Source organism: Canis lupus, chromosome 38 (genome assembly GCF_011100685.1).
Source record: "Canis lupus familiaris isolate Mischka breed German Shepherd chromosome 38, alternate assembly UU_Cfam_GSD_1.0, whole genome shotgun sequence".
Lineage (NCBI taxonomy): Eukaryota > Metazoa > Chordata > Mammalia > Carnivora > Canidae > Canis > Canis lupus.
In genome coordinates, this window is record NC_049259.1 from 20,762,671 (window position 1) to 20,789,873 (window position 27,203).

Here is a 27,203-nt window from a genome sequence, read left to right on the forward strand (position 1 = left end):
TGCAAATCATTCATCAGATTGTTCTAATAATATCCAAGTCATTTGTTGATTTGTAGGAACGTTTTTCAGAAATTGTTGGTATGACTGTTTGACAGGGATACCACTCGCTAGCTGACACACCTGAGCCATGATTTTGACAGAGGAAACTGCCTTGACCTTTTCCAATGACTTCCGTCATTGAATCGACAGTCTTCAGGACCCAGTCCCTGGGGCACTGTTACAACTGGAAGATGACTCAGCACACTGCCCACACTTTAGAACTGTGTGTACATCCTCCTGCATGTCAGTATTTCCGGGGTGGACCTGCAGAGCCCACACCGCAGCCCCCAGTGGTAACACCACCTTCAACACTGCCGTTACTGGAAATGCCACCACTACCACCTGCCCCACTAACCCCTTCACTGCCACTGTCAAAGCTCTGGCGTTTTAGAGTAGTGAGCCAGCAGCACTCTGCCATCATGTCTCATGTCATGATCTACTACCTGTATCGCACTAGCACTACTCTGCATCCCCTGAGGGGTGACGCCAGCAGCCATGATGAAATCTCTAAAATGGACTTAAATTAATGAGCTTATTTTAGACTCAGTATTATTAAGTTTAGTGCTTAGCCCAGTTGCTTTTTGCCAGCCAATATTTTATATCAAGTAATCTATTAAAATATGTGTCGATATTTTTACAATTGGCTCTATATAAGATCTGTTTATAAGCCAGTTCTCCTGACTTAAATCCAAGATGCCATTTAGTTATTCCATGCAGCCAACCTATGGGGAAAACATAAGTGGCCAAGAATTTCCATCTCTCAATAGATAACAATAAGGACTTCTAAATAGTCACCCATAAATCCATAGGCATGCATTTATTATATATCTACTCTATGTTCATCAGTGTGTATCCCCTAAGACTCCACGACCCCTCAGCTTGGTGACCAAATCCTGTAACATGAATTACAATATCCCATTGTATGCCTTCAGCTTACCTTGGTAGAATAGAAAAATCGGTAGAGAGAAGGATTAGTTCATTAATGTATTTCAAATATTCTATGTTCCTATAAAGATCTTTGCAAATCAAGACCTTTATTTCTTTTTCCTTGGCAGAAAGATCCAACAGAAATGGGTGACAGCAGGAATAGGGGGAAAAGATTTAAAGATAACTCTTTGCTATCTTCCAATAGCTCCTGCTGCAGGGATCCAGCAGGGTTCTCTCACACAGAGGGACAGCTCCTCTGGTTTTACCCATTAAAACACGTCATTCCAGTCTCTGTGGATGTCATTCCAGTCTCTGTGGATGTGCCTGGCACCAAAACCTTTGACCACTGTGCACACATAGTGACTCTTCCTCTGAAACCCAATCTGGGCTTGTTAAACATAACAAGAGGCAACCACACTTCAACCAGATGAGAGGAACTCAGAGGAGAAAAAATGAAAAAACGGTGAGTCCGAGTTCAGATCCGAGATGTTCCAATTAAGCTCATTGTAAGAAAGCTGTAGGGCACTGGGTTTATTAAACCAATAAATCTTTGGTTTTAAGGTGTTTTGATTATAGTTCCTTTTCAGGTATGAAGAATATCCCGTGGAGATGGGATTCTGGTGAGGGGAAGAGGGTGAGAATTTTCACAACTACCCTCATGCTACATGAAAAGGACAAAATAAAAATGTCCTCAAAAATCAAATACATCATGGAGCACCTAAAACTCTCATACACTATCGTGGAGTGGAAAATTAGGAAAAATCCCTTTAGAAAACCCTTTGGCAGTATGTAGAAAACCATATTGTATGTAGCATACAACCCAGCAATTCCGCTTCTAGGTGTGTACCCCAAAAAGCTGAGTACATAGTTCTACCAAAAGACCTTTATGAGAATGATTGTAGCAGATTTGTTCCTGATGAATGCAAACTGGAAACAATCCAAATTCCCATCCACAGTAGACTGGATAAATAAAATAGTCAAACAAAGTAACATTATATAACAATGAAAACAAACAGTTGCCAACTGCATGTAAGAGTAGGGATGAATGTCACAAACAACACAATGAATGAAAGAAGCCAGACACAAAAGAGTATTTAGGGATCATCTGCTTTCACTTATATAAAGTACAAAAACAGGCAAAAATTAACCTATATTGTTAGAAAGCAGGATAACATTTAGCATGGGGTGAGCGTGGGAAGAAGTAACTGGAGAGGAGCATGAGGAGAGCCTGCCTTCCAAGTCTGGTGAAGCTCTGTTTTGTAATCTGGATCCTGCTGATGGATGTATTCAGTTTGCAAAATTCATCACATTGAGCACTTAGACTATGGGTACCTTCCTATATTTTTATGTGTTGACATGAAAAATTGACTGTTGTCCTTCACCCTTCCCTGTATTCAAGCCTTCCCCCTGGTAACTCTTTATGCCATTCCACTCTGATGCTGGGCTTGGCCATGCCACTCACTTTGGACAATGAGATTTCAGTGACTGAAGCATCAGCTTGCAAAATGCTGTGCATTTCTGCTTCTGCTTTTGCTCCTGTGCAATTCTGCTAAAAGATCTCCACACTAGTCTGCTGGAAGAGAGCACAGCCAAGGTGCCTGGTCATCAGAGCCAACACCATCCCCGATGAACCAATAACCAGCTGACTCCCGGATATGTGCATGAACCCAGAGATCAGAACAACAGTTCAACCAAGCCCAAACTAAATTACCAGCACTACACAGGTTGTTAGGAGGCACTGCTGGGGTAATAGACAAGGGATAAAACCGTATGCTTCAATTTAAAGGTAAAATATACATGTAACTTTTAAAAAATGAGGGAAACTAAAAAGATTTCTCTTAACACATGTATTTTTTAGTATGGCCACACCCGGCAGGAAAGACTGCCCACAAGACGAAGGTCCCAAAGGCACAACAGGATGTCCAAGTAAAACACAAACCTGAACCAGAGAAAAATAACTGGAAATCCAACCTGCAGAGGTTCTGCATGGCATCTAAAAATTCTCTCCTTCTGTTTCTTAGAAGATGCAGAAGCAAATGCCTGCTTCTTCCACTTTTTTTTTTTATTCCCATTTCCTCCACCCTACTTTATATCAGGAACTCTTTTGTGATAGTCAAGATGTTATACAGACACAGGACATTAGTTTCTGATTCTATTTTGGACATGTTTCATCATGAAAGTAAGAGGAAGGAAGGAAGGAAGGAAGGAAGGAAGGAAGGAAGGAAGGAAGGAAGGAAAGATGGAAGGGAAAGCAAGAGAAGGAAGGAAGGAACCCTTTGGGTACCCTTGGCAGGGTCTTTCCCAAGATGAACACTGATGGACTCTTCCAGCATGTGGCTGAGCAATGGCTGTGTTACCTGGATTGACCTGAGCTTTTGCAGAACTCAAGATGGGCAGCAGCAGGAGCAGCATCAAGGGCATCCTGGGAACGGAGTTCAGCTCACAAGATGGTGTTGGAACTGGAGACTGCAGCCCACCAAAAAATTCGAGAAAACAAGAAAGAGGAGAGGAAATGAGTGACATAAATACTGTCAACATGAATGAATATGACTTGTACGATTATATTTGTGTTCTTAGAGTTTTTATTTCTATATCAGGGACTTCAAATCACAGACTTTGAGAACCATTGGGACACTCAAAAGTCACATCATGTAGGAATTTCCAAACTCTATTAGATTGTGGAATTAAAATTAGCAAAATTTTAGACAGGCAACAAACTTTTACTGAGATATAAAACTACCCAAATTGCAAATGGTGAGAAAACAAAACCTACGTTTATGAAGTTTTCATAATTTTGATATTGATTCCAAAACTAAACCAAGAAAAACATTCCATGGTGTTAATGTGTTTGCCTTTCAAAAGATCTAAGGTCAATATTGATCCTGACTTTACTGGCTCTGGAGTGGTAGGTACCTGGGATTCTGTGTTTTTAAATTCCCCCAAATGACCTGTGTGGTAAGGGCTTAGGGTTGAGACACTGAGTATGAACTCACATTCAGTTTAATAGAGATACATAACGTTACATATGGAACATTTACAGATATAGGCATATATACAGGTTAGCATACACACATGGTCTCTTTGCTGTGTCGGCCAAGAGGGCCTGGAAGCCAGACACCATGATGTCCGCAAGTAAGCCTGGTGCCCCCATCTTGGTTTTCAATACCTCAAAAAAAGGAACCAGAGTTCCCTGGAGACGTGGCTGATCCCAGGTCTGGGGCAGGACCCATACAGAATCCTTTAGTGACAGAAATCAAGAAAGCATACACCCCCCAAAATGATGGGGACGTATCAAAGGGACACAGGAATCAACTGAAAAAGTTCCCAGTGGCCAAAGCTGGAACATCTTGAGTGACAAAATAAATAAAGTAGTATTGGATTATAACTCAAGGTATAAAATAAATATCTACAAGTCCGTGTTGATATAAATAAATGATTGAATAAACAAATGGGGAGAACAGAAAAATTTCCCATTCAGAAGAATTCTAAATAATTTAGGCAGACACTCAGCTCTTAAAAGAGTTGACACATAACCTCTCCCCTTAGGGTGAACTGCGCACAGTGACTTTCTCCCAAAGAGCCCAGTATGGACATGGAGAAAGGACCTTTTCAGCAGAGGAACTTGATGAACACGACCTCAAGCCAGGTGATGGAGGTTAGCCTCACCACTGATAAGTCATACTGATACTACATATCCTGGATATGATGTGATGAGAATGGTACTTAGCCTCTGTGGTCTTCCTCCTAAAAACTCATTACTTCAGTCTGATCATGAGAAAACCATCAGACGGATCCAAATTTAGGGACATTTTCCAAAATCCCTATTGAGTAATCCTCAAAACTGTCAAGATCACCAAAGACAAGAAAGTCCAAGAAACTGTCACAGCTAAGGGAGACTTAGGAGACGTCATAACTACAGGTAGTGTGGTGCCCTGAAGGACCATCCTGGAACAGATAAAGGACATCAGCAGAAAACTGAGGACTTCTGAATAAAGTATAGACTTTAGTTAATAATAACGTATCAACATTGGTTCATTTACTGTGACAAAGGTCCTATACTAATGTACGATGTTAATAATAGGAGACACACTGGCTATTGGATAAACAGGAATTTCATGCACTATCCTTGCATTGATTCTGTAAATATAAAGTTGTTCTAGAATAAAAATTTTCTTCAAAAGTTTCCTCCAGGTAACACCAATCATCAACCAAACACTGGATCCACTGTTATAAATAACCTGTAATACATAATTATAAAGGAAGACAAAATCCCGTTCAGCTGGGGTGATTAAAGAAGGCTTCACGGAGAACTCTGATTTGATCAGGTTCTTGAAAGCTAGTAGGATTATAATGGGCTATAATGGGGAGAGAGTAAATAATGTGCTAACATAGCCAAGACCCTGTTTGAGGAAACAGAAGCTTTCCATGATGTTTTTTCTAGGCAGTAGAACTCTGATCTGCCCTCCTCAAAAAAAGTGGTGTAAAAAAGAAAAAGAAAAAGAAAAAAGAAAAAACACACACCAAACCACAGCACCAAAGCAGTTATTCATATGCCTGGAGAGGATGGAGCCAAAACTAATCAAACACACAAGACTAAAGTGGCCTTATGGTGGGGGTCAGCGATGGGTGATCCAAAGACCACAAAAGATAAGCATGGTCTCATGGCACTGATTTGGATGGGTAGATATGTGTCGCAGCATCCCTAGTCACTGCCAGCAGCAAGAACATCGTGTTTCCATCAATGAGTCCCCAAACTAGTATGTCCAGAGAAGCACGCAGGCAGATCTTGGAGACATTGGTCGTGGCTGTACTCCAGCACCAGCCATGACCACAATCCAGGATGTCCTTCCACAAAGACTGAGCTCCTTGCGTGCAACCATTTGGCCCTGCGAGCACTGCCGAGGCCAACTGCCCTCTCTTTTGTAAGGGAGTCCTACAATTCTCTCTCATGGCACCTTTCTCCTGAGTTGTTGGCCATGCCCTCCTCCCCACCATAGCCATCCCCGGTGGTTCCTTCTACTGGGCCCATCTTTTATACCTCACTCGTTCACCAAAACACACACTGATCTTGCCTCCATAGATTCTCTGTGACACAGGTTATAAATTTACCCATGTAGTCATTACCTTCAAAATGGCTCATCCTTGTATCCCCTGAAGAATACTTTCTATTTTGCACAAAGCAGGTGCTCAAAAATGGTTTTTCACGGAATGAAGTAGAACCTATCAGATGTTCAAAAAATTTTGACTGCATTTCCTTTTGGAAACTGCAGCTTGGTTTCAGGCTGTGAATCCCCAAAACAAGTGACTATTTCTGCTTTGCTTGCTTAAAATTAAGGTGTTGGCAGCTAACAAACACGGAAGAAGTGAAGTACCCTAACTACACCACAGATCTCTAACACGTGCCAAAGTCTCTCTCATGTAATATTCACGGTAACCCAAGTTGGTTAGTTTTCATCAGCAAGGTAACTGAGGAGGAAGAGGTTAAAACTGATCTGGTTACACAGCTGACAGGTGCCAAAACTCATGCGAACCCAGGGTTTGTATTATTCCAATACCCACATGGGTTTTGTCGTCGTCGTCGTTGTTTGTTTTGTTTTTGTCGTCATCCTTTGATCTGGCCTCTGCCCACGCACGTCACCAGAGCTACACTCCTGCTTCTGCCTCAGGACCTCCGCCAAAATGCTTCGTGCTCTCTTTGTCTACATCAAAGCTCTGTTCAGCAGTCACTTCCTCTGTGAACTACTCTCTGGCCTTCTGGTTGCACGCACTAAAAGCTTCTTACTATTTTTCTACAAAGAAATGATCCTAGTTTCTAATTACATACTCTTTGCTGTAGTGTCTAATTAGGGTCTCCCCCTACACCCCTCCCCCTATAAGTTCCATGTTTATTCTACTCGCCATTGCTTTCTCAACACCTACCAGAGTGCTGGATAAATATTTGCAGCGTGAATTAATGATTGCCTTGGGCCACATATTCAGTGACTACATTTGGCCACGCTAAATTCCATACCCTAAAAGGAAGTGTACCCGAGGTTTATGATAAGCATACATCACCCTTTTCTGCCCCTTTGGGGGAGTTTTTCCAAGGGTTCCATATTTAAGCAATGCGACAATGTGAGCAGAAGCCACAAACACACATAGGAGAACTTCAAGGATGTAGAAAGGCCCTTCTCTATCCACTTCTTTGGTTGATAGTACAAATCCTTTTGACAATTCATGCAAGTTTTGAGAATAAAGCTCAACTGTAAATATCCTTGCTCAAGGGGTGTTCCTTCATCCCTTCTTCCAGTAGCTATGCTCTAAGTGTCTACGGGTGCTATTCCACGTGCTAAAAAAGGCAGCTTGGAGCTGCCATCATGAAGCTTGCAATCCACAAGCGAACGAATAAATAAACAAGAACTCTAAAGAGATGTGTGTGCCATGAAGAAAACGCAATGGGGCGATGCAGTAGACAGTAAACGAGGGCTACTTCAGGTACGGTGGTCAGGAAAGCCCTGTCCGAGTGTGGGATTGGCACAGAAATATATAAAGAGAACAATGAAGAGAACAGGCAACCCAGAAAAGACTCATATATAAGTGGGAACTTACTAAATTCTAAAAGGGGTATTCAAAATCAGTGAAACAGTTCATTTGTATTCGGAAACAAATAAAGGTATACCCATAACTCACACACAAAACAGAAAGCCCAAAATGTAGAAGTAGAACTCTAAAAATATTTCAAGAAAGCATAGCATCTGCTAGAAGCTAACCGTAAGGAAGGCCTACACAAATGAGACAAAGGAAACAAATCCAAAAATGAAAAAAGTGATAAAATCTTCCATCAAAATGTTAAATGCCTTTGAGACCAAAGGCATCATAAACATAACAGAGAAGCAACAGGCTAAGATAGATCTTTGAAATTTTATAACAAAGTAATTTCCCACGTAAATATGGATGCATGGATCATTTTTTGAAAGCCACTATTAAAATCAGCCAAGTAAATTAAAAGCATTTAACAGAAGAAACAATATAATGCCAGTAAACATCTGAAAGTACTGAACCTCATTAAGAATCAGAAAGACAAACACTAAAACCGTCATTAAGTACCAATTTGACTCATTAGGTTGGCAAAATTTTTAAGTGTGATAATATGGATGTGGCAACAATGTGGGGGAATAAATACTCTTGTAGTCTGCCGCTGGCTGTGTAAATTAGACAATAATTTAAATTTAAAACTGCATATACCCTATCATCCATCTATTCCACTTATTATTAGTTACTCTAGAGAAATATTTATGAACCTGCACGATGGGGTGTGTACAAAGAAGTGCTTTGGAATATTTTTAAAATTTTATTTTATTGTGGTAAGAACACTTAACGTAAGATCTCCTCTCTTAATAAATTTTCCAGTGTTCAGTATGTTATTGTTCACTGTAGGTACAATGTGGTACATCAGATTTCTAGAATGCACTCGTCTTGCTCAATCTTAATTTTATGCCTGTTAATTAGTAGCTCCCCATTTCCCCTCCCCCTCAGTCCCTGGCAACCACCATTCCACTCTTCCATTAGATAATTTTTTTAAAGATTTTATTTATTTATTCATGAGAGAGACAGAAAGAGAGGCAGAGACACAGGCAGAGGGAGATCCAGAATCACATGCTGGGCTGAGGGCAGGATATAATATATAATATAATTATAATATCTTGGAACTATGCAGTATTTGTCCTTCTGTGACTGATTTATTTCACTTAACATAATGTCCTTAAGGTTCATCAATGTTGTTGCATGTTACAGAATGTCTTTCTTCTTGAAGGCCGAATAATATAATATTCCATTGTGTGTATAGGCCACATTTTTTTTATTCATTTACGTATCAATATCTGGATTGTCTCCACATCTTAGCTCTTGCAAATAGTACTGCAATGAATGTGGGAGTGCTAGTACTTCTTCAAGATCCTGATTCCAATTCTCTTGAAAAAAATCAAAAAAAAAAAAAAAAAAGAAAAAAATCCGCAGAAGTAGGATTTAATGAACCTGCATACTGTCTTCCATAGTGGCTGTGGCCAACTTATCTTTGAGAAGGGTGCCATGAATACACAATTGGAGAAAGGAACAATCTCTCCAAAAATGGTATTGAAAAAACCGATACCCACATGTAAAAGAATGGAATTGGACCCTGATCTTATGCCACACACAAGGATCAACTCAAAATGGATTAAAGTCTTGAATGTAAGACCTGAAACTTTACAACTCCTGGGAGAAAACATGGGAAAAGCATCATGACATCGGCCTTGGCGATGATTTCATGGATACGACACCAAAAGCATAGGCAACAACAACAAAAATAAACAAGCAAGATTACACCAAACTATAAAGCTTCTCCACAGCAAAGGAAACCATTGACAGAGTGAAAGGCAACCCATACCATGGGAGAAAAGATCTGTAAACCATACATCTGATAAGGGATTAATATTCAGAATATATAAAAAAAATACTACAACTCAATAGCCAAAAACTCATAACCCAATTTTTAAATGGGTTAAGGACTTGAATAGACATTTCTCCAAAGAAGACACATGAATGGACAAGAGGCATATGAAAAAAAAATGCTTAATCATTCATCATCAGGCAAATACAAATCAAAACTGCAATGAGTTATCACCTCACACTTATTCAGAAAGGCCAGTATCAAAGAGAGAGAGGGAGAGAGAGAGAGAAGTGTTGGCAAGGATGTGAAGACACCGTTGGCACAATATTTTTTTTTAAATAACAAAAACTTGGGGGAAATTACTACAAATATGAGAATGCCAGAAACTACGGTATATTCCTACTGTGAAATACTATGCAAGACTTTAAAAGGATGAGCTGGAGAGTGACATAGTTAGGTGTCTATCTTGTATTTTTGAATGAACAAACATGTTACAAGGTCTATGTAAATCTTTATGGGTGAGTGCACACACACCCACACACTCACATACTTTTATACCTACACAAAAGCTCTAGAAGGGTAAACACTGCCCTAAAAACAAGCTTCACTCTAGTGCTCCCCGCAGTGTTCAAATAAGAGGGTAAACAGAGGCAGAGCAAGGACTCTTCGGAGACAGTGCTGATAACAGTAGGTCCCTCAGAGACAGGAGTGCTTGGCAGAGGAGATTGGGAATGGCGAGCAAAAGGAAACTCTAGCCTTACTTGTCGTGTTTGGATTCTTAACAAGGAAAATGTGTTCCTTGTTAATGTCTTCTACATTGCTTTTTGTGACAAAAAACAATTTTCTGGGGGCAATCTATCAGAATGGGGGGGGGGGAGTGCTTACAACCATGCATGTCCCAGAGGTTAGAGGTATGTGGGGAACTTCTCTTGTATCTGAAGAAGCACTTGTGGGACTGAGCAGTCTTATTGATTGGGACACCTCGTACATGAATAAAGTAGAAGCAAAAAAAGAAAAAACAGTTGAGAATTGCTGCTTATATCTTACTTTGTTGAGCTTTTTTTTTTTCTAGAACACTTGCACTTCAGTAGGTGCCCCTAAACACATTATTATTGAGCCTCACAACATTCCTGAGGAGAAAGAGTACCACCTCCCTTTACAGACTAGGAAAGTAAGGACGTAGGTCCCTTCACCCACTCACAGCCCAATATTTTCCAAAGAATATCATTAGGGGGGATCCCTGGGTGGCGCAGCAGTTTAGCACCTCCCTTTGGCCCAGGGCGCGATCCTGGAGAGCTGGGATCGAATCCCACGTCGGGCTCCCGGTGCATGGAGCCTGCTTCTCCCTCTGCCTATGTCTCTGCCTCTCTCTCTCTCTCTCTCTCTCTCTCTGTGTGACTATCATAAACAAATAAAAATTTAAAAAAAAGAATATCATTAGGTATGTAGCTCAGAGAGAAGGTGTCTCCTTTTTTTTTTAAGATTTTATTTATTTATTCATGAGAGACACACAGAGAGAGAGGCAGAGGGAGAAGCAGGCTCTCTGCAAGGAGCCCCATGTGGGACTCGATCCCAGGACCCCAGGATCATGACTTGAGCCAAAGACAGATGCTCAACTGCTGACCACCCAGGTGCCCTGAGAATGTGTCCCTTGTAATAAAGAACTCACTTCCCTCTTCACAGTCAAAAATCCCCTCCCCTGGCCAAGCTGGATGAACACTCCAAACTGACCCCAAAGGGAGCCATGGCTCAGGAACCCCCAGACCTGATGGGAACAGTTGGCGCTCCATCTCAGGTCTGCCCACACCAGAATCTGGACAGGCTGTGGGTCAAAGCCATCAGGAAAACCAGGAAGTAAATGGGAGGCAGGTGGGAGTGTGATGGCCACAACAAGAAATCGGCAAGGATGAAAAAAAACAAAGTCAAAAAAACAAGAATCTAGAAGGTCAAACTTGTGACAAGTTACCGCAGTAACTGAGTGAATTTCTAAAAGCTTCTTCCTGAAACACAGTCAGGAGCACATGCAGCGAGTCATCAGCACCTTGTGCCCGACACCATCCCATCCTACGGAGAGTTCACACGGGAAGGGCTCGCTCCTGGTCTGTCCTGTGTCGCCTACAGCTCCAGGTCACACGCGCCTGGAGACACACACTCCTCTTCTCCAACCGCCTTGAAAAGTCAGACTGTTGCCCTAGTAACAGGCTCTGCTCTGGCGCCCAAATAGGATGGCAGCTGAGGACGAGGCACGGGAACTTAGGAGAGGGGTCTGAATGCCTTTGGGATGCTGAGTGAGGCAGGGTGCGGGGCAAGGTCAGGTGTCTCGCTCCATCCTGGTTCAAGGAACAGCCTTTCAGGGCTCCCAAACCGGAGCCCCACGCCATGTCTCTTCCTTTGCTAGAGAACTGAATATACATGATAGATGATAGATAGATAGATAGATAGATAGATAGATAGATAGATAGATGATAGATGACGGAGATTTCGATGACACATAGGTAGATATAAAGAGAAACATCTTGAGAAATGTAGCCATCACAGGTAACTGCATTTATTTGGGGGGAACAATGCACCATCATTTCCACTCTGACACGGCAGGTAGGCTGGGCAGGGACCCCTGGGGACCTCTCACCCTCACTGGATGGGAACCGCGGGCATCTCTGTTCCTCCCAAGCACCTTTGGAGTGACCCTAACTCACACATAGTGGAGCTTTCTCCTCCCCCCAAGTGCGAATAGCAGCACCCACGCCTTCTTCCCTGCAGCAGAACCGGGGGTACACGCCCCACTCGGAGAAGCGTCTGAACTTGCCAAACTCACAAATCACGCAGCGTTTATCCACATTTCACAAGAACTCTCTGCACAGCCCTGAAGCGCCAGGTACCCCTGAATAAGAGCTTTCCACGGGGTACGAGGGCACCGACGCACAGCACCCAGAACCGCCCCATCTACTTACTGACCTCCTGAATCACGAGTGCGGCTCCACCTTACAAACAGCCGTTCGCTCGGCGCACCGGGCACCGGGTTCCCTTGACCGGTAAATCCTTCCAGGGCATTCAGAGCATGGCCCGGTGTGCTTAAGTGCTGTCACGGTCAAGTTTTCAGGAAGACAGCCCAGCTCCGAAGCGAGGCGCATCTGATTTGGCAGATGGTCATCCTCCCTCGCCAGCGGGCTTCCCAGGTCCCAAGGCCCGAGAGGAGGTTCCAGGGGACGGCGGCGCCTTCCCGGATTCCCAGCAGAGATCTTCCTGTTCAGGCTGCCCTGGGGTCTGAAGAGGAAGTGCCTGCCCTCCCGGAAAGTCATCTGTAGCCTCCAGCCTAAGGACAGGCCTTCCCCGCGGGCAAGGGAGGGGTTCTGGAAGGCTCGTCAGGCTGCAGCAGACGCCGGTACTGGGAAGCCAGGGGTACTGGGGGGGGGGGGGGCGGGCTCGGGGGCGCGGGCGGGGGGCCGAGGCAGGTAGAGAAGCCCCACATGCTTGCTTTAGGGCCGCATGTTTTCACGCAGGGGCCATCGGGGCCTCCAGGCTTGTTTTCCTCTCTGCTGACTCATTTTCATCTCAGATTCAACAATTCGAAAGAGCAATCTTTGGAGTGTTTAATACTCAGCAAACAAATATGCAGAAATGAGCTTGGTTTTGGCAAGAGTCGGGCCCCCAGACACACACCCATACACACACACGCTCGCGCGCGCACGCGGATGCATGTGCAAGGGCACACTCACACACCAGCCAGCCTCGGGTGATGGGCTCCCAGAGACTTACTAAGTCTCCCTCAGCCCGTCCTTCCTCTGGGAGGCCCAGCCTCGCGCTTCGCAAAGTGTAGCCCCGCAGAGCTAAGGCCAAGGGCCCCACCGCCCCATCTATGTTTGCACACAGGCCATGCCCCGGCCACCCGAGGTCACCGTCCCGGCTCAGAGGCCGTGAGTCTGCGAGCCGCGCGGCTGCCTTGCTTGGAAGGGCACTTTGCTCCCTCCTCCTCCTCGCTCCTCGGGCTGGAAGGTGGACACAACCTGGGTCTGCCGCGGCAGGAGGAGGGAAGCCAGGTAGCTCTCGCTTTCTGTCCCTCGGCCTCTGTGGAGACGACAGGATGCTGAGTGACATCCTGGCCCCAGAAGACTCTGCCCCCGGCCAGGGACACATGGAGCCCAGAACCCTGACTGTGTGACATCGTGCGAGGTTACTTTCCGCATCATCAGCGTCACATCTGACGCCTTCGCCGGATGAGCAGGAGGCAGAAGGAGGGTAAGGACAGCGAGGGCAGGGCAGTTTGCAAACACAGAAAGAGCTGTGGCCCAGCACCCTAGGGCCTGCGGGGTCCCGGGGGTGCTCACCGAGCCCCGCTGAGCTCCAACAGCCCCTGCGTCTTCATGTGCATCCCTCCTTGGCACCTAACCCCCAGTGGGCCGGCACCTGAGCAGCTTTCCCACCAGCCTCCCATGCCCTCCCTCGTCCCACGCTCTGCCCCAGGCCCTACCCCCCCCTCCCCCCAGCCCCCACCCCACACAGGGGAGCAGAGGGCGGACTGCGTGCACCTGCGTGCATTTCCAGGCGCTGGAAGGTCTTGGCACAAGGTACTAGGCTCTGAGGGGCTTGGGGGTTACGGAATAAAGACTCTAGTCTTCAAATATATGGACCCACAGCAGTGGGAGCTTAGGGGACCTGAGAGCTCACCCATCTCCATCCCCTCTGGTTAAAGGTGAGGAAAGTGGGGCAGCCTGGAAAGCGGAGAGGCCTCGACACAGGCAACTGCGGGGCAGGGTCCGGGCCCAGCCTCTGGTCCCCCAAACCAGCTCTGCCCTCCTGCCTCACGGCCTGCCCTGGGCCGACCTCCTCTTCGTCCTTCCTAAACCTCTGAGTGCACACACCTTCCTTAGGCCCTGTCTCTCTCAGATAACTCATTTCTTTTTTTTCTAAGATTTTTTAATTACTGGGGCACCTGGGTGGCCCAGGGCGTGATCCTGGAGACCCGAGATCGAATCCCGCGTCGGGCTCCCCACAGGGAGCCTGCTTCTCCCTCTGCCTGTGTCTCTGCCTCTCTCTCTGTGTCTCTCATGAATAAATAAATAAAATCTTTAAAAAAAAAAAAAAAAAAAAAAAGGAACATGGCCCAGTCAGGGTGCTCCTGCATGTCTGCATTTCCATCTGACTCTCGCTGCCCCCACGCGTGGACCCCTCCATGGAATCTGCCGAATCAGAGGCCAAAAGCGTGCTTCTTACCTGTGCCTTTAGTTTTTGCACCAGCTAGCAGCTATCCAGCGGGTGCTCAGAGGACACGAAGCCTGGCCGACGGGTCCCCTCCTTGCTCATAAAGCAGGCAAGGCCAACAACACCAACCCCTGGCCTGGGACCCGCATGCTAAAGGTCGCCGTGAGTGACGCTTCCTCTGGACAAACCGACTGGGTCCTTTACCTGCGGTCGCCTGACAGCCATAAAAGGTCCTGAACTGTGATGCAGCACAGCAGGAGGCGGCCTGGGGCCCAGGAGAGCTGGGCGGTGGCCACACGTGTGGGGACAGTGACGTGATCGCGCTGCGGGTCCCTGGGTGTGACGGCACACCCGGCTGCACCACCTGCAGGCCTCGGGCTCCCTGCACCCTCGCCTCCCCCCCACCCCCCGGGCCGCCCTCTCTCGGGGCCATGGTCGTGCTGGTGCCTTAACAGCCCGGGGCCCCATCGGGGGGCTGGCTTCCTGCAGGAGCCCGATTCACATCTGCAGACTCTCCGGGACGCGAGTGGATCCCTTCGCATCGGGTGGCAGGAAGCTCTCCCGAACTCCAGAGGATGGCAGCGCGCTGCCAGCGAGCCCTGCTTTCCGTTCCGCCAGAGTTTCTCCACGACAGGCTCTCAGATCCTCTTTCCCAGACACCAGCTGGGACCTCCCTTGCAGCAAAGCAACCCAAGTGTCTCCCCTTTACATACTCGGGGCCTCCTGAATACGTGCGCTAACCACGGGGCTTTTGCCACAAAGAGCTCGGACATCCCTCTCCTCCTCTGCCACCCTCAGCAGGAGGACTTCACCTCTGAGACCCTGGCAACCAGGGTGTGTGGTGAAACCTTCAACCATAATATAGGTCAGACCCTTCATTTATTTGTTTATTATTTTAAAGTAGGCTCCACACCCAACCCGGGACTTGAACCCACGACCCCAACATCAAGAGCCATGTGCTCTCCCAGCTGAGCCAGCCAGCTGCCCCACGTCAGGCCCTTTAAACAACCAGATACCAATTAATGCCGTGGTTAAAAGGCACTTATCTAGGGACCAGGACAGTATGAGATACGGACACAATTTGAAAACGATGTCGCTGTCACAATTAGACGGGATGATGCACATAAAGGGCTTGCAGCGCAGTGCCCGGTGCCCGGGAGATGGCAGGTGCTTGTTCATATTTAGTTGTTATTTAGTAGCGGAATCATGCATAGGATGGCGGCGGAGAAGGAAACCAGGCCAGCAGCCACGGTGACAAGGGCGTCTGGGGTGGGCCCAGCCCAGGCCTGGTCACCTGAACATAACACAACAAAAAGCATCAGGGCCACCCGGGTGGCTCCACAGTTGAGCACCTGCCTTCAGCTCAGGGCGTGACCCCGGGGTCCCAGGATCGAGTCCCACATTGGGCTCCCTGCATGGAGCTTGCTTCTCCCTCTGCCTGGTCTCTGCCTCTCTCTCTCTCTCTCTCTCTCTCTCTCTCTCTTTCTCTCTCTGTGTCTCTCATGAATAAATAAATAAAATCTTTGGGAAAAAAAAGTCATCAATGCCAGCTCCGGGCCGCAGATGCACAGACAAACATGCAGGAAAACCAGCCAGACAGCGGGTGAGCAGGCTGGCACCCGGCCCTGGCTCCAGGGCTCGCAGGGCACAGTGGAACCCAGGGTGTTACGGAGCCGGGGCCCAGGGACGCACAGACCCCCAGGGTGCTGGCTCCACCACCCTGGACACACGGGGCCCCCGGCTTTCTGCCCAGATCGCGGAGCCCGAAAGCCTCTTGGCGGTGCTTGGGTTTGAATGGCACAGCCTGGTCCCGTCGGGGTCCCCACGCCCCCACCAACAGCCCCCGCGGCCTACACTCCCGGCCGAGTAGGAAGGCGCTTGGCCAGGGGAGCCGCGCTTCTCACACTTTCCACGGGCTGCCTTCGTGGCCACTAGACCGTCCCTCCTCTGCCGCCTTCCACGGCAGCCCCCGAAGCAAGCGGGCAGAGAACAGAAGTTTATTTAAGGATCGGAGACACCTGCAGACTCCATCTGCTTCGGGAGGTTCCCCACCGAGCCACCTGTGCTGGCCGCTGGCCCCTGCCTTCGGAAGAGCCGCCCGCGCCCCCTGACTCCCAGCCCGGGGCCAAGACGCCACGTCACCAGGGCCAAGTGTGGAACCGAGGACCTGGACCTGCCCCGTCCCGGCCAGGGAGCCTTCTCCACGCAGTCAGGGGGCGCCCACCCTGAGGTCAAGCCACTGTCTCCACTCCACCGGCGGAAGGCCCACCCCCTCCAGCTCCTCTGGACGTGGCCTAGAGGGAGCCCCTTCCACCAGGTAGATCACGCCTTCTCTCACATCAGCCCTCCCACCTGGGGCTCAGAGGCTTGGCTTCGGGACAGAAACAGACACGGACATAACATTTGTCGGCTGCGATCTTGCTCCACGGCCTCCCCTTCCCAGCTGGGCTGTGAGCGCCTCCCCCAAGGGAGGGACCTTATCAAGGTGGCTTTAAATCCCCAGGGCAGGGCAGAGTCTGGACATATGCGCGGAAGGTGCTGGTGGATGCATGGGTGACCCCGGGGGTCCGCGGCGCCCAGGAACGTCCAGGGGAGCCGGTTGGCCTGCTGACCGCTGGGAGGGGGGAGTACACAAGCTTCGTCCCTTGGCCCCGCTCCTGCCCGGCCCTCCTCCCAAGCCTAAAGGGGTCTCCTCCTCCGACTCGACACCATGGCATCCAGACCCCGTAACTTAGCAGGTGCCGCGTGGGGGCTTCTATCGCTCCGTCACCGGGCTTGTGGACGGTGCGAAAATCTTGTCTCCGCAGCAGGACTCGGAGCTCCTGGAGGGCGAGGACCCTTGGCACCTCGCAGGGCTCCTGAGAATATGCAGGCACTTGTGGAGCACGTGTTCAATGCCAGGCAGCATGCTAAGTCTCACCTGAATATTCCCACGTGGCCCTCCTAGCAGCTCCCTGAGGTTATTACGATTATCATCCTCGTTGTACAGAAGAAAACACTGAGAAGAGAAAATCGGCCGGAGATGGCTCGGGTGGCAAGTGCAATGGCCTTCCATCTCTGGTTCCTGACAGCTGGCTACCACGGCTCTGAAGCTGGGCCAGGGCGGGCTTTCCCCAGCACCCCTACTCCCAGGCTACAGGACATCGTCATCAGGCACGAGGCGATGGTCAACTACTCCGCTTGCAAGATTTCGACCCTACCGCCAGCCAGTGAACCCGACTCGGGGAGGGCATTCCCACCTGATCCACGCACCGCTCACTGTTTCCCACTGAGGGACGAAGGGGAGCCTCCCGGGTACCTGAGCTCGGAGCTGGGTTTGGCATCGCGGCGTCGGGACGGCTCACGCGAACTCACCCACACCGGTCGGCTCGGGGTAGCCGAAAGTTCTGGTCGGGGGGCAGCTGTCTCTATGGCTCTCGAAGCTTGGACAAATTCGGAAGGCCCACTTTGTTAAGAAACATGGTATAAAATTACAAATGGCAAATTAGGGTCAGGGCCTCAGAAGGATCTCGAACAAGTGAGGAGGGCAGACGCAGAAGCTACAGCACCTGGCAGCGAGTGCACCTCGGGATCTGAGCTCTGGTCCTGGCTCCGTTACTCGCGATCCCCTTCCCTGATCGGGCTACAGATGAGGGGTTGGGATGAGGAGGAGCGGGGTTGGGATGAGGCCCCGCTCGGCCCTGACACACTGAATTTTATCGCGCGTGGTGCGGAACCCGGGCCCAGGCTCACCGCAACCTAACAGAACTGCCCCCCGGCCCGGGAGGGATTCAGCTCCTCCCTCCAGCCCAGGCACATACTGTATTACAGTAATGAGAGCTTTGGTTGCTTTAAATATCACAAAACAAAAACAACGGGCAGCCTGTGTCCATCATCGTCCCCCATCCAGACCACAGAGGAGAGCGCCGCCAGACCGAGGCCAGAGCGGAGATGGCGAGCGAAGCCCACATAGTCCCTTTCAGGAATCCACTGGCTCGCATCTGGAATGAAAATCACCCATGGCAGGGGCCGTGAAGAGCCGGTCACGGAGACAGCCCGCGAGGTCACTCTGGGACAAAGATGCCCCAGAGAGTGAGAGAGATTGGAGGCCCGGGTCCTGGATCCACCAGGGCCGAGCCGGTGCCAGGCCTGAGGCTGCAGGAACCGCCGTCTCTCACCCCTGGGAGAGGCCGAGGAGTCCAGCCAGAGGTCTCCACAGAAATGAGGCGAGCCTCCCCCTGGGTCCTGGGAGGCGCCCGCAAAGCAGAACGACAAGCATCCATCAGCTGGGAAGGAGCCACTGGGCAATGTGGAGAGGCGCGGAGCCGGATGCCTTGTCCCTCGACTTCCCCCAAAGCCGCAGAGCCGACCTGCAGGGGGACCCAGGAGGCCCTACGAGGCCTGGAAGCAACCACGACGCCGGTCAGCTCACCACAGAGGGTCCTGAGCAAACGCATGTTCTGTAAGGTGACCTGTGTTAGGTGTGGGAGATTCACCTGTGTTAGGTGTGGGGGATTCAGAGGCCTCGTCGTGTGGTGAGTTGGTGTTGAAGGCAGGATGAAGGGCCCTGAGCATCCTCCACGCTGGACGGTGAGCAGGGCCACAGGCACACCGTCCTCCCACCGGCCTCACCTCCTCCCCTCCCTGCCTCTGGCTGGCCGCCTCTGCCGCTCCAAGGTGCCCCCCCCCAGCCCACCATGATTAGGGAAAGTAGCCAGCATGTACGTCAGGACAGATGGGGTGAGGGGAGGCAGATGCTCTTGCTACACCCTGCCAGTCCCAACCCTAACCCCTCCCCGCCACCCCCACTCTCCCCCCCGTGTGAGGTGCCTCCACCAGAAAAGGAAGTTGAGAGAGATTTGCCAGTAATTTGTGTTTGATGGCAAGCCACCTGTGGGCAACTCTTCCCTAAGCTTTAGGTTCTTCCTGGATAAGGTTTCCCCATAACCGTGTCAGTCAGATATTTTTAAAGGAGAGTGGAAGGTCTGAAGTCAAATGAAGGACTGAGCTCCTTTTGCCAGGATCCTGCCTGGCAGTTCCGCAGGAATGTGCACCACCCGCATCGTGGGGATCCCCACGTGCTCGCAGAGGACAGAGCTAGGCCAGGGGAGTTAGTCTTGGGAAAAGGCTGGGGTTGGGGGCTGGGGGTTGGGGGCTGGGAGGGAGGAAGCTACTACGAAATCCACTGAACATGAAAACCAGCACCTGGAATGTCCGGTTCCCACCACGTGGCCTGGTCAGCCCTAGAACATAGGCTCCGTGAAGGGAGCCCTTGCTCTGTTGGTCTGAATCAACCGCTGAATCCCCCACACCTGACACAGTGTCATGGAGCAGGCGATCAGGACGTAGGGGTTGACCTCCTGGTTAGTAGGTGTCCGCAAACGTTGGTTGCCTTTCCTTCTCCATGTCTCTCAGGAACTTAAGTGGACAGTGGGTGTGTGGCTCTTCTGACACTTTGTGGCTGGTTCTAAATGGACAGGACTGTCCTAGAGCACATTCCTCATCTGGCCTCCCTCCTCCTTCCCCCTCACCCCATTCCACCGAGAACTGAGAACCGTACAGCAGCAAGCTCTCCATTTCCTTCCCTTCTCTGAACTCCTCACTGATGGTGATTACCTACTGCCTTGGACTGGAAGTTAATTTTCTTTTCATATGATTCAGTCTTGTCTCTGTTTTTATCCCATGTGTATAGGGCCTACTGTACTTATCTCATTATAAATTCACTGAGGTCAGGGACTGAGTTACAGATCCTCTGTAGGCGCCATGGCAGCCAGCGCCCTGCTATATACATTTCCAAACAAACTGCACAGACTGTCTCCCGAGCTCTGACTTCCCTGGGAATGCTGTATTCATTACTCACTCTGCTCCTTTTCCCTTAAATGTATTCCCAACTTTTAAAAGGATAAAAGGCTCTAGACATTCCTTAACCAGCATTTATTGATGAGTTATCACATACCAGACGATGTGCTGGGTGGGAAAGAGGAAAAGCTGTATACAGGCGTACCTTCGAGATATCGTAGGTCTGGTTCCAGACCACCACCACAATGAAGTTAATATCCCAACAAAGTGTGTCAAATGAATTTGTTGGTTTCCCAATGCATTTAAGTTCTACTTACACTATACTGCAGTCTATTAAGTGTGCAATAGCATCATGACTTTAAAAAGTACCTACCTTAATTAAAAATAATTTATTGATAAAAAATGCTAACCACCAATTTATTGATAAAAAATGCTAACCACCTGAGCTCTCAGTGAGTCATAATTGCCAATCACAGATCACCATAACAAATATAATAACAACAAAAAAAGTTTGAAATACTGTGAGAATCACCAAAATGTGACCCAAAGACACAAAGTGAGCAAAACCTGTTGGAAAAATGGTGTCACTACACTTGCTCAACACAGGAGTACCACAAACCTTCAATCTGTTAAAAAAAAAAAAAAAAAAGTATCTGCAAATGTGATAAAGCACAGTAAAACAAGGTAGGCCTGCGTACACGCACACACACACATGCAATGTAGATCAGAAAAGTCATGGTGTAAGTCTCTTTCTCTACAAAAGCCGAGAGTGAGGTAGCTGGGTGGTTTGGCGGAAATGGTGCCTGACTAGCTGCTCCGCTAATGGTGTAGACTTGGAGGAGCTCAGTACTCTATCCTGAGACTCTTCCTCTTAATCTGTAAAACAAAGGACATGCCAAGGACATGCCCTCTCTCATATTCTGTCCCTTGTGGACAATGAGCAGCTCCAAAGTTCATATGCTGACAATCTGTAGTGGAAAATAAAAGAGCTAGAGCTGGGGCACATGGGTGGCTCAGTCCATTGAGTGTCTGGCTCTTGGTTTCAGCTCAAGATCATGATCTCAGGGTCCTGGGATCGAGCTCCATGCTCAGCAAGAAGTCTGCTTCCCTCTCCCTCTGCCCCTCCCCTTGCTTCTGTGCTCTCTCTCTCTCTCTCTCAAATAAATAAATAAACCTTAAGAAATAAAAGAGCTTTAGCTATTGAGAGAACAAGAGTCATGAGATTGAAATAGAAGATAAAATCTAAACTGTTTTTAAAAACAGCTATTTAAAAATTGAATTATCAACTTCATATATAATCATATAATGTAATGATTCAACAATTCTATCCATTACTCAGTGGCCACCACGATAGGCAGAGTCACCATCTGTCACCAGATGACACTATTATATTATTGATTCTATTCCCTAGGCTGCACTTTTCATCCCTGTGGCTTATTTGTCTTATAACTGAAAATCTATACCGCTTGATCCTCTTTACCCATTTCACCCATGCCCCCCCACCCATTTCCCCTCTAGAAACCACCAGTTTGTTCTGTGTTTAAGAGTCTGGCTTTTTTGTTTGTCTCTTTCTTTCTCTGTTCATTTGTTTTGTCTCTTACATTTCACATAAGTGAAATCATATAGTATTTGTCTTTGTCTGAATTATTTCACTTGGCATTACACTCTCTAGCTCCACCTATGCTGTTGCCAATGACAAGATCTCATTCTTTCATGGCTGAGTAATATTCTGTTTTATATATGCATCACATCTTCTTTATCCATTCATCTATCGATAGTCACCTGGACTGCTTCCACATCTTAGCCATTGTAAGTAAAGCTGCTATAAACATCGGGGTGCATATATCTTTCTGAATTCATATTTGCATTTTCTTTGGGTAAATACCCAGGAGTGGAATTACTGGATTATGTGGTATTACTGCTTTAATTTTTTGAGAAATCTCTATACTCTTTTCCACAGTGACTGCACCAAACTGCATTCTCACCAACAGCACACAAGGGTTCCTCTTTTTTCCCCACATCCTCACCAACATTTGTTATTTCTTATCTTTTTGATTCCAGCCATTCTGAAAGGTATGAGGTGATATCTCATTGTGATTTTCATTCGCATTTCCCTGACGATTAGTGATGTTGATCTTTTCATATCTGCTGGCCATCTGGATACATTCCTTGGAAAAACGTCTATTCAGGTCCTCTGCCCATTTTTTTTATCTCATTATTTGGCTTTTTTTGTTGAGTTGTATAAATTCTTGAAATATTTTGGATATTAACCCCTTATTGGATATATCATCTGCAAATATCTTCTCCCATTCAGTGGCCTGCCTTTTTGTTTTGCTGAGAGTTTCCTTTGCTATCCAAAAGCTCTTTATTTTGGTGTAGTCCCAATAATTTTATTTTTGCTTTTGTTTCCTTTGCCTGAGGAGACACATCTAGAAAAAAGGATTCTGTGGCCAGAAGCAGCTACTTTTAAGCCCACATCAACAAACTCCCTACCCAGAGACTTTAGTAGCGACACTCAGTGACTGGTCTATACTCAAAGTCACACTTGTGAATCCAGTTGGGAAGCCAACTTCCACATGAAACAAGAGTGAATATAAGACTTTATATTATTCTTGGTCTTTTTGAACTCACTGGTTCCATGAGCTGAAAATATAATCTGGTTTTATAGCTGGAGGAGAAGGAAAAGTTCCTAATAGAGTATAACTCTTTTTTTTCCAGTTGATGGGAGAAGTTGAAAATTTTCAAAGGAAAATGGAAGAAATCATCCAAAAGGCAAGGAAGAATGACAGCATTCACACAAAAGCAAGAGTAAGGAATATGATTAGTACTTTGTGCACAATGATGCCTGTGGTAAGGATGCTGGGAAGAAAATGAGAAAAGTGGAGAAAAGAACTCCAGACTGTACGGCTGGCACCATGAGAAGAATGAGACTTTCCCTGGGGAAAGTGTTTTGGACTCTGTGACAAGGGAGCAGAATCTCCAGAGTCCACAGGTTCAAGTAGGAAAAGGAAAGAAGTTATTTCCCTACAAAGAAAATAAGAGGATTCATTGAAGGACCTTAGAATGTTTCACCTGGCCAAAAAAAACGAGCTCCCCTAGGAGTTGATGGTCTTGAAATACATGATACACTCTTCCAAAGTAGAGGTATTCAGATCACACAGCACAGCTTCAAAGTCATAACTAACCAAGTTGCAGAGAGGCAGATTTTAACCAAACATAAGAGGGAACATCCTAAAAATTAGAGCCATCCAAAATTGGGGTGTGTTTTTTGTCGGGGTATGAGCTCCCCATTACAGGAAGTGTTCAAGTAGAAGCTGAACAATCACCTTATTTATAAGACTGTAGGGAACAGTCCTTTGTTGTGCAAGAGACTGTGTTAGCTAACTTCTAAAATCCCTTCCAGTTTTAATCATCTATGTGTCTGTTCATTACAGCCCCAAACAGGGTAAGCTGACGGGCAATCCAACGCAGAGGAATGTGTGATTTGAAAGAACTATTTTTTTATGCTGATGCAGATTCGAAGCTTCACACAATGATAACTTATGGCCACTGAGTTCCACGATTTGTGGACATGTGAACACTCGCACGCTCACACCACCTATGCAAGCAGACACCACAGCAGGCCATTGTTACCTTTCATCTTATGCATAGGCCATCTGGCCCAGATCCTGTGGCAAAAGTGACGTATCAGGACTTTGCTCTACTAGGGCTCAATTGCTTAAAGTAACTTTGAGCTTCAGTCAGAAATAAGATCTGGAGAGTAGTATTGATCACTTTTCCAAGAAAATATAGCAAACTTATTGAAGACCACTTAATAGTCATGGAAGAATAATTCGATCTACTGGGGTCAGTCATAAAGTCCCAGGCACTGAAGTGTTTGAATCTATAAACATACATGAGTAAATTACCTGTTTTTCAGTTCCTCCTCTTGTGTTCTGATCTCCCTAAACCCTAAATTATTTATCAGGGTCTTGGATACCACTGAAATGTAAGCCGACACTGCTCAGTGTTTGTCTTATTTCGCTTCCCTATGACACATACAGAAGACAGAATATGGGAAAGAAAACACAGGTTTGAATCACACAGCATATAGTTTCCTTTTCTGTCTCAGTAGCTCTAAGCAGTTTTGGGGGCCTGGACTCTGCATGTACCCACAGTGTCCTGAAGGTGACTAATGACCGAGCCACATCTCATAGCTACAGCCTCTCAGAGCCATCTCCTCTAACAGCCTGTCATGTCCTCAAATCCCAAAATTAGAGTTCTACAGTCCCAGGGCTTCCAAAACTTTAGTTTGAATGTACATTTTCACAGACATACCATATTTAATGTCCATTTAATAAAAGAATGACCCAACCCAAGTCTGCTCATCCTTCTATGCAAATACTCCCTATTGTGCAGACATCTGTGTGGACACCAGGGTCCCGAGGCTGACATCATGTGATAAAAATCTCGAAAGCTCAACACCACTCATATAAAATCCTGGAGTCCCGGAGCCTTGGGTGTGAATCTCCAATATAGTGCTCAAATAAGTGGCACGGTATCCTTGGCTTAGCTCCCTGAGAAGGGATGTGACATATAGAAGTTCCTAGGTTATGGCCGTGGGATCCATGGTAACCCAAGAAGCATAGCATTCACCAGGTCCCGCACCTGAATATAGGGTCCAGGGCTGATTAGAAGGAACACCTTCACCCAAAGTGCCAGAATGTAATGTTACCAGGGGAAGCCAGGATATTGCTGCCAAACATCAAGTGTGGGGTGAGCTAAGGTTGAAAACAGGAAAGCGAATCATAAGGTTTGTATCCTGCAATATTGGAAACAAGAGACACAGGTAGAGTCTCAGGGCAAAGTCATGGTCACTGTGAATGTGCTGGACGTGCACCTCTGTACATCGGTGGCAGTTTAAAGAAGCTCTCTCATGAGAAATATTTGTTCAAAGATGCTTATAGTCAGGGCATGTGTGGGCTACTACTTTCCTAACTAATTTGGCCAGGTCCCAATTGATATAACAGGGCAGGTAAGAAAAGAAGTTATTAGGAGGAAGAGATTTTTCTGAGTACTATCTAAAGTATTTGTTTTGCAAATCCAAAAATCTTGGCATTTTGTGAATAAGAATGTCACCTGGGAGCCTGAGCAATTAAGCCCACATCCATGGTTTTATGAAGCTACAACTGCGTATTCACTTGGATAAAACTGATGGCACTTTAGAAATAATGAGCAATTCTTATAGAAAGGAAATAAAAAGAAACTTAAGTTGAATACACTGAGAAACTCTACATTTTGCTTTTATTTTCTCATGCTTTGAACAAACCAAACGAGGTACAGAGAATGGCATGAGAGTGTCCAGCCACCAGCTGGGCAGGCCTGTAGGGACCAGATCACAAAACCACATCTAGCCACAAACCATTCTCCAACAGCACTCCATGCTCTTCAAAGCCAACGTTCATAGAAGGGAGCAATCCCAAATTACAGCAACCACTACAGTCAGTTTTTTACAAAAAAAAAATCTGGATTTGCAGTGCAGGGTAAAATCAACGAGTGATATTGGGAAAGTAGGAGAAGTGTCCAGAACGAATGCAGATTTGGAACAATGGGGTATAAACAAATGCAAGTGGAATCAGCACAGATCTTATAAGGGCAACCCTTAAATCATTGTGGCCTAGCAAGGCCACTGTTTAGGATGATGATGCTAACAGGACCAGTTCCAATTCAGTTCAGCACACAGGTTTTGAGGCGGCACAGGAAAATCCGAATGCCTCCAGCCCGTTCTCAAGATTTCCTTGCCCTCCCACCACATTCACATCCCGCATCACGGGGCAGGGACATAAGTCAACAGGCCATGCTAGCCTTCTGCAGTGTGGACTGCCATGGGAGCATCCTGGTGCAGATGATCCAGGTTACATCAGGATCTGAAGAGCCCCAGAGAACAGTCTCACAGCACAGAAAACCCCCAAAGGATTACAGATTGAAAACTCCTCCCCCTCATTTTTTATATTCCCCCGTATGAGTAAAACCATATGATGCTTGTCCTTCTCCGACTGATTTATTCACTCAGCATAATCCCCTCCAGTTCCAACCACATTGAAGCAAATGGTGGGTATTTGTCGTTTCTAATGGCTGAGGAATATTCCATTGTATACATAGACCACAGCTTCTTTATCCATTCATCTTTCGATGGACACCGAGGCTCCTTCCACAGTTTGGCTATTGTGGACATTGCTGCTAGAAACGTCGGGGTGCAGGTGTCCCAGCGTTTCACTGCATCTGTATCTTTGGGGTAAATCCCCAGCCGTGTAATTGCTGGGTCGTAGGGCAGGTCTATTTTTAACTCTTTGAGGAACCTCCACACAGTTTTCCAGAGTGCCTGCACCAGTGCACATTCCCACCAACAGTGCAGGAGGGTTCCCCTTGCTCCACATCCTCTCCAACATTTGTTGCTTCCTGCCTTGTTAATTTTCCCCATTCTCACTGGTGTGAGGTGGGATCTCATTGTGGTTTTGATTTGTATTTCCCTGATGGCAAGTGATAGGGAGCATTTTCTCAGTGACAACAGTGCTTGTTGTCAGTGTGTATGTCCTCCTCTGTGAAATTTCTGTTCATGTCTTTTGCCCATTTCATGGAAATATCAGAGAGGATGACAGTACATGAGAGACTCCTGACTCTGGGAAATGAACAAAAGAGGTACTGGAAAGGGAGGTGGGCAGGGGGATGGGGTGGACTGGGTGACGGGCACTGAGGGGGGCACTTGGTGGGATGAGCACTGGGTGTTAAAAGATATGTTGGCAAATCAAAAGAAAACTCTTCACCCTATTAATCAAACAGAGCAATTTCAGGCTGGGGAAAGCCTCCTGATCTC

At 47.2% G+C, this 27,203-nt stretch overlaps 1 protein-coding gene and 1 long non-coding RNA gene across 8 annotated transcripts in view; one reads left to right on the forward strand and one right to left on the reverse strand.

Annotated features, from left to right (window-relative positions):
• Positions 1–24,941, forward strand: part of LOC111094605 — a 72,871-nt gene extending 47,930 nt beyond the window's left edge. Inside the window, exon 4 of the long non-coding RNA XR_005385797.1 lies at positions 23,069–24,941. This is a non-coding gene — a long non-coding RNA (uncharacterized LOC111094605). The remainder of the gene's footprint in view (positions 1–23,068) is intronic.
• DDR2 (discoidin domain receptor tyrosine kinase 2) overlaps positions 1–27,203 on the reverse strand; it is a 149,868-nt gene that overhangs the window by 58,105 nt on the left and 64,560 nt on the right. For 6 of the 7 annotated variants that reach the window (XM_038586245.1, XM_038586249.1, XM_038586247.1 and 3 more), the window contains one exon: positions 3,324–3,432. In XM_038586245.1, the coding sequence (XP_038442173.1) occupies positions 3,324–3,432 (109 nt within the window). Of the gene's footprint in view, positions 1–3,323; positions 3,433–12,328; positions 12,644–27,203 lie in introns of those variants that run through there. The other variant, XM_038586248.1, reaches the window with a different exon arrangement.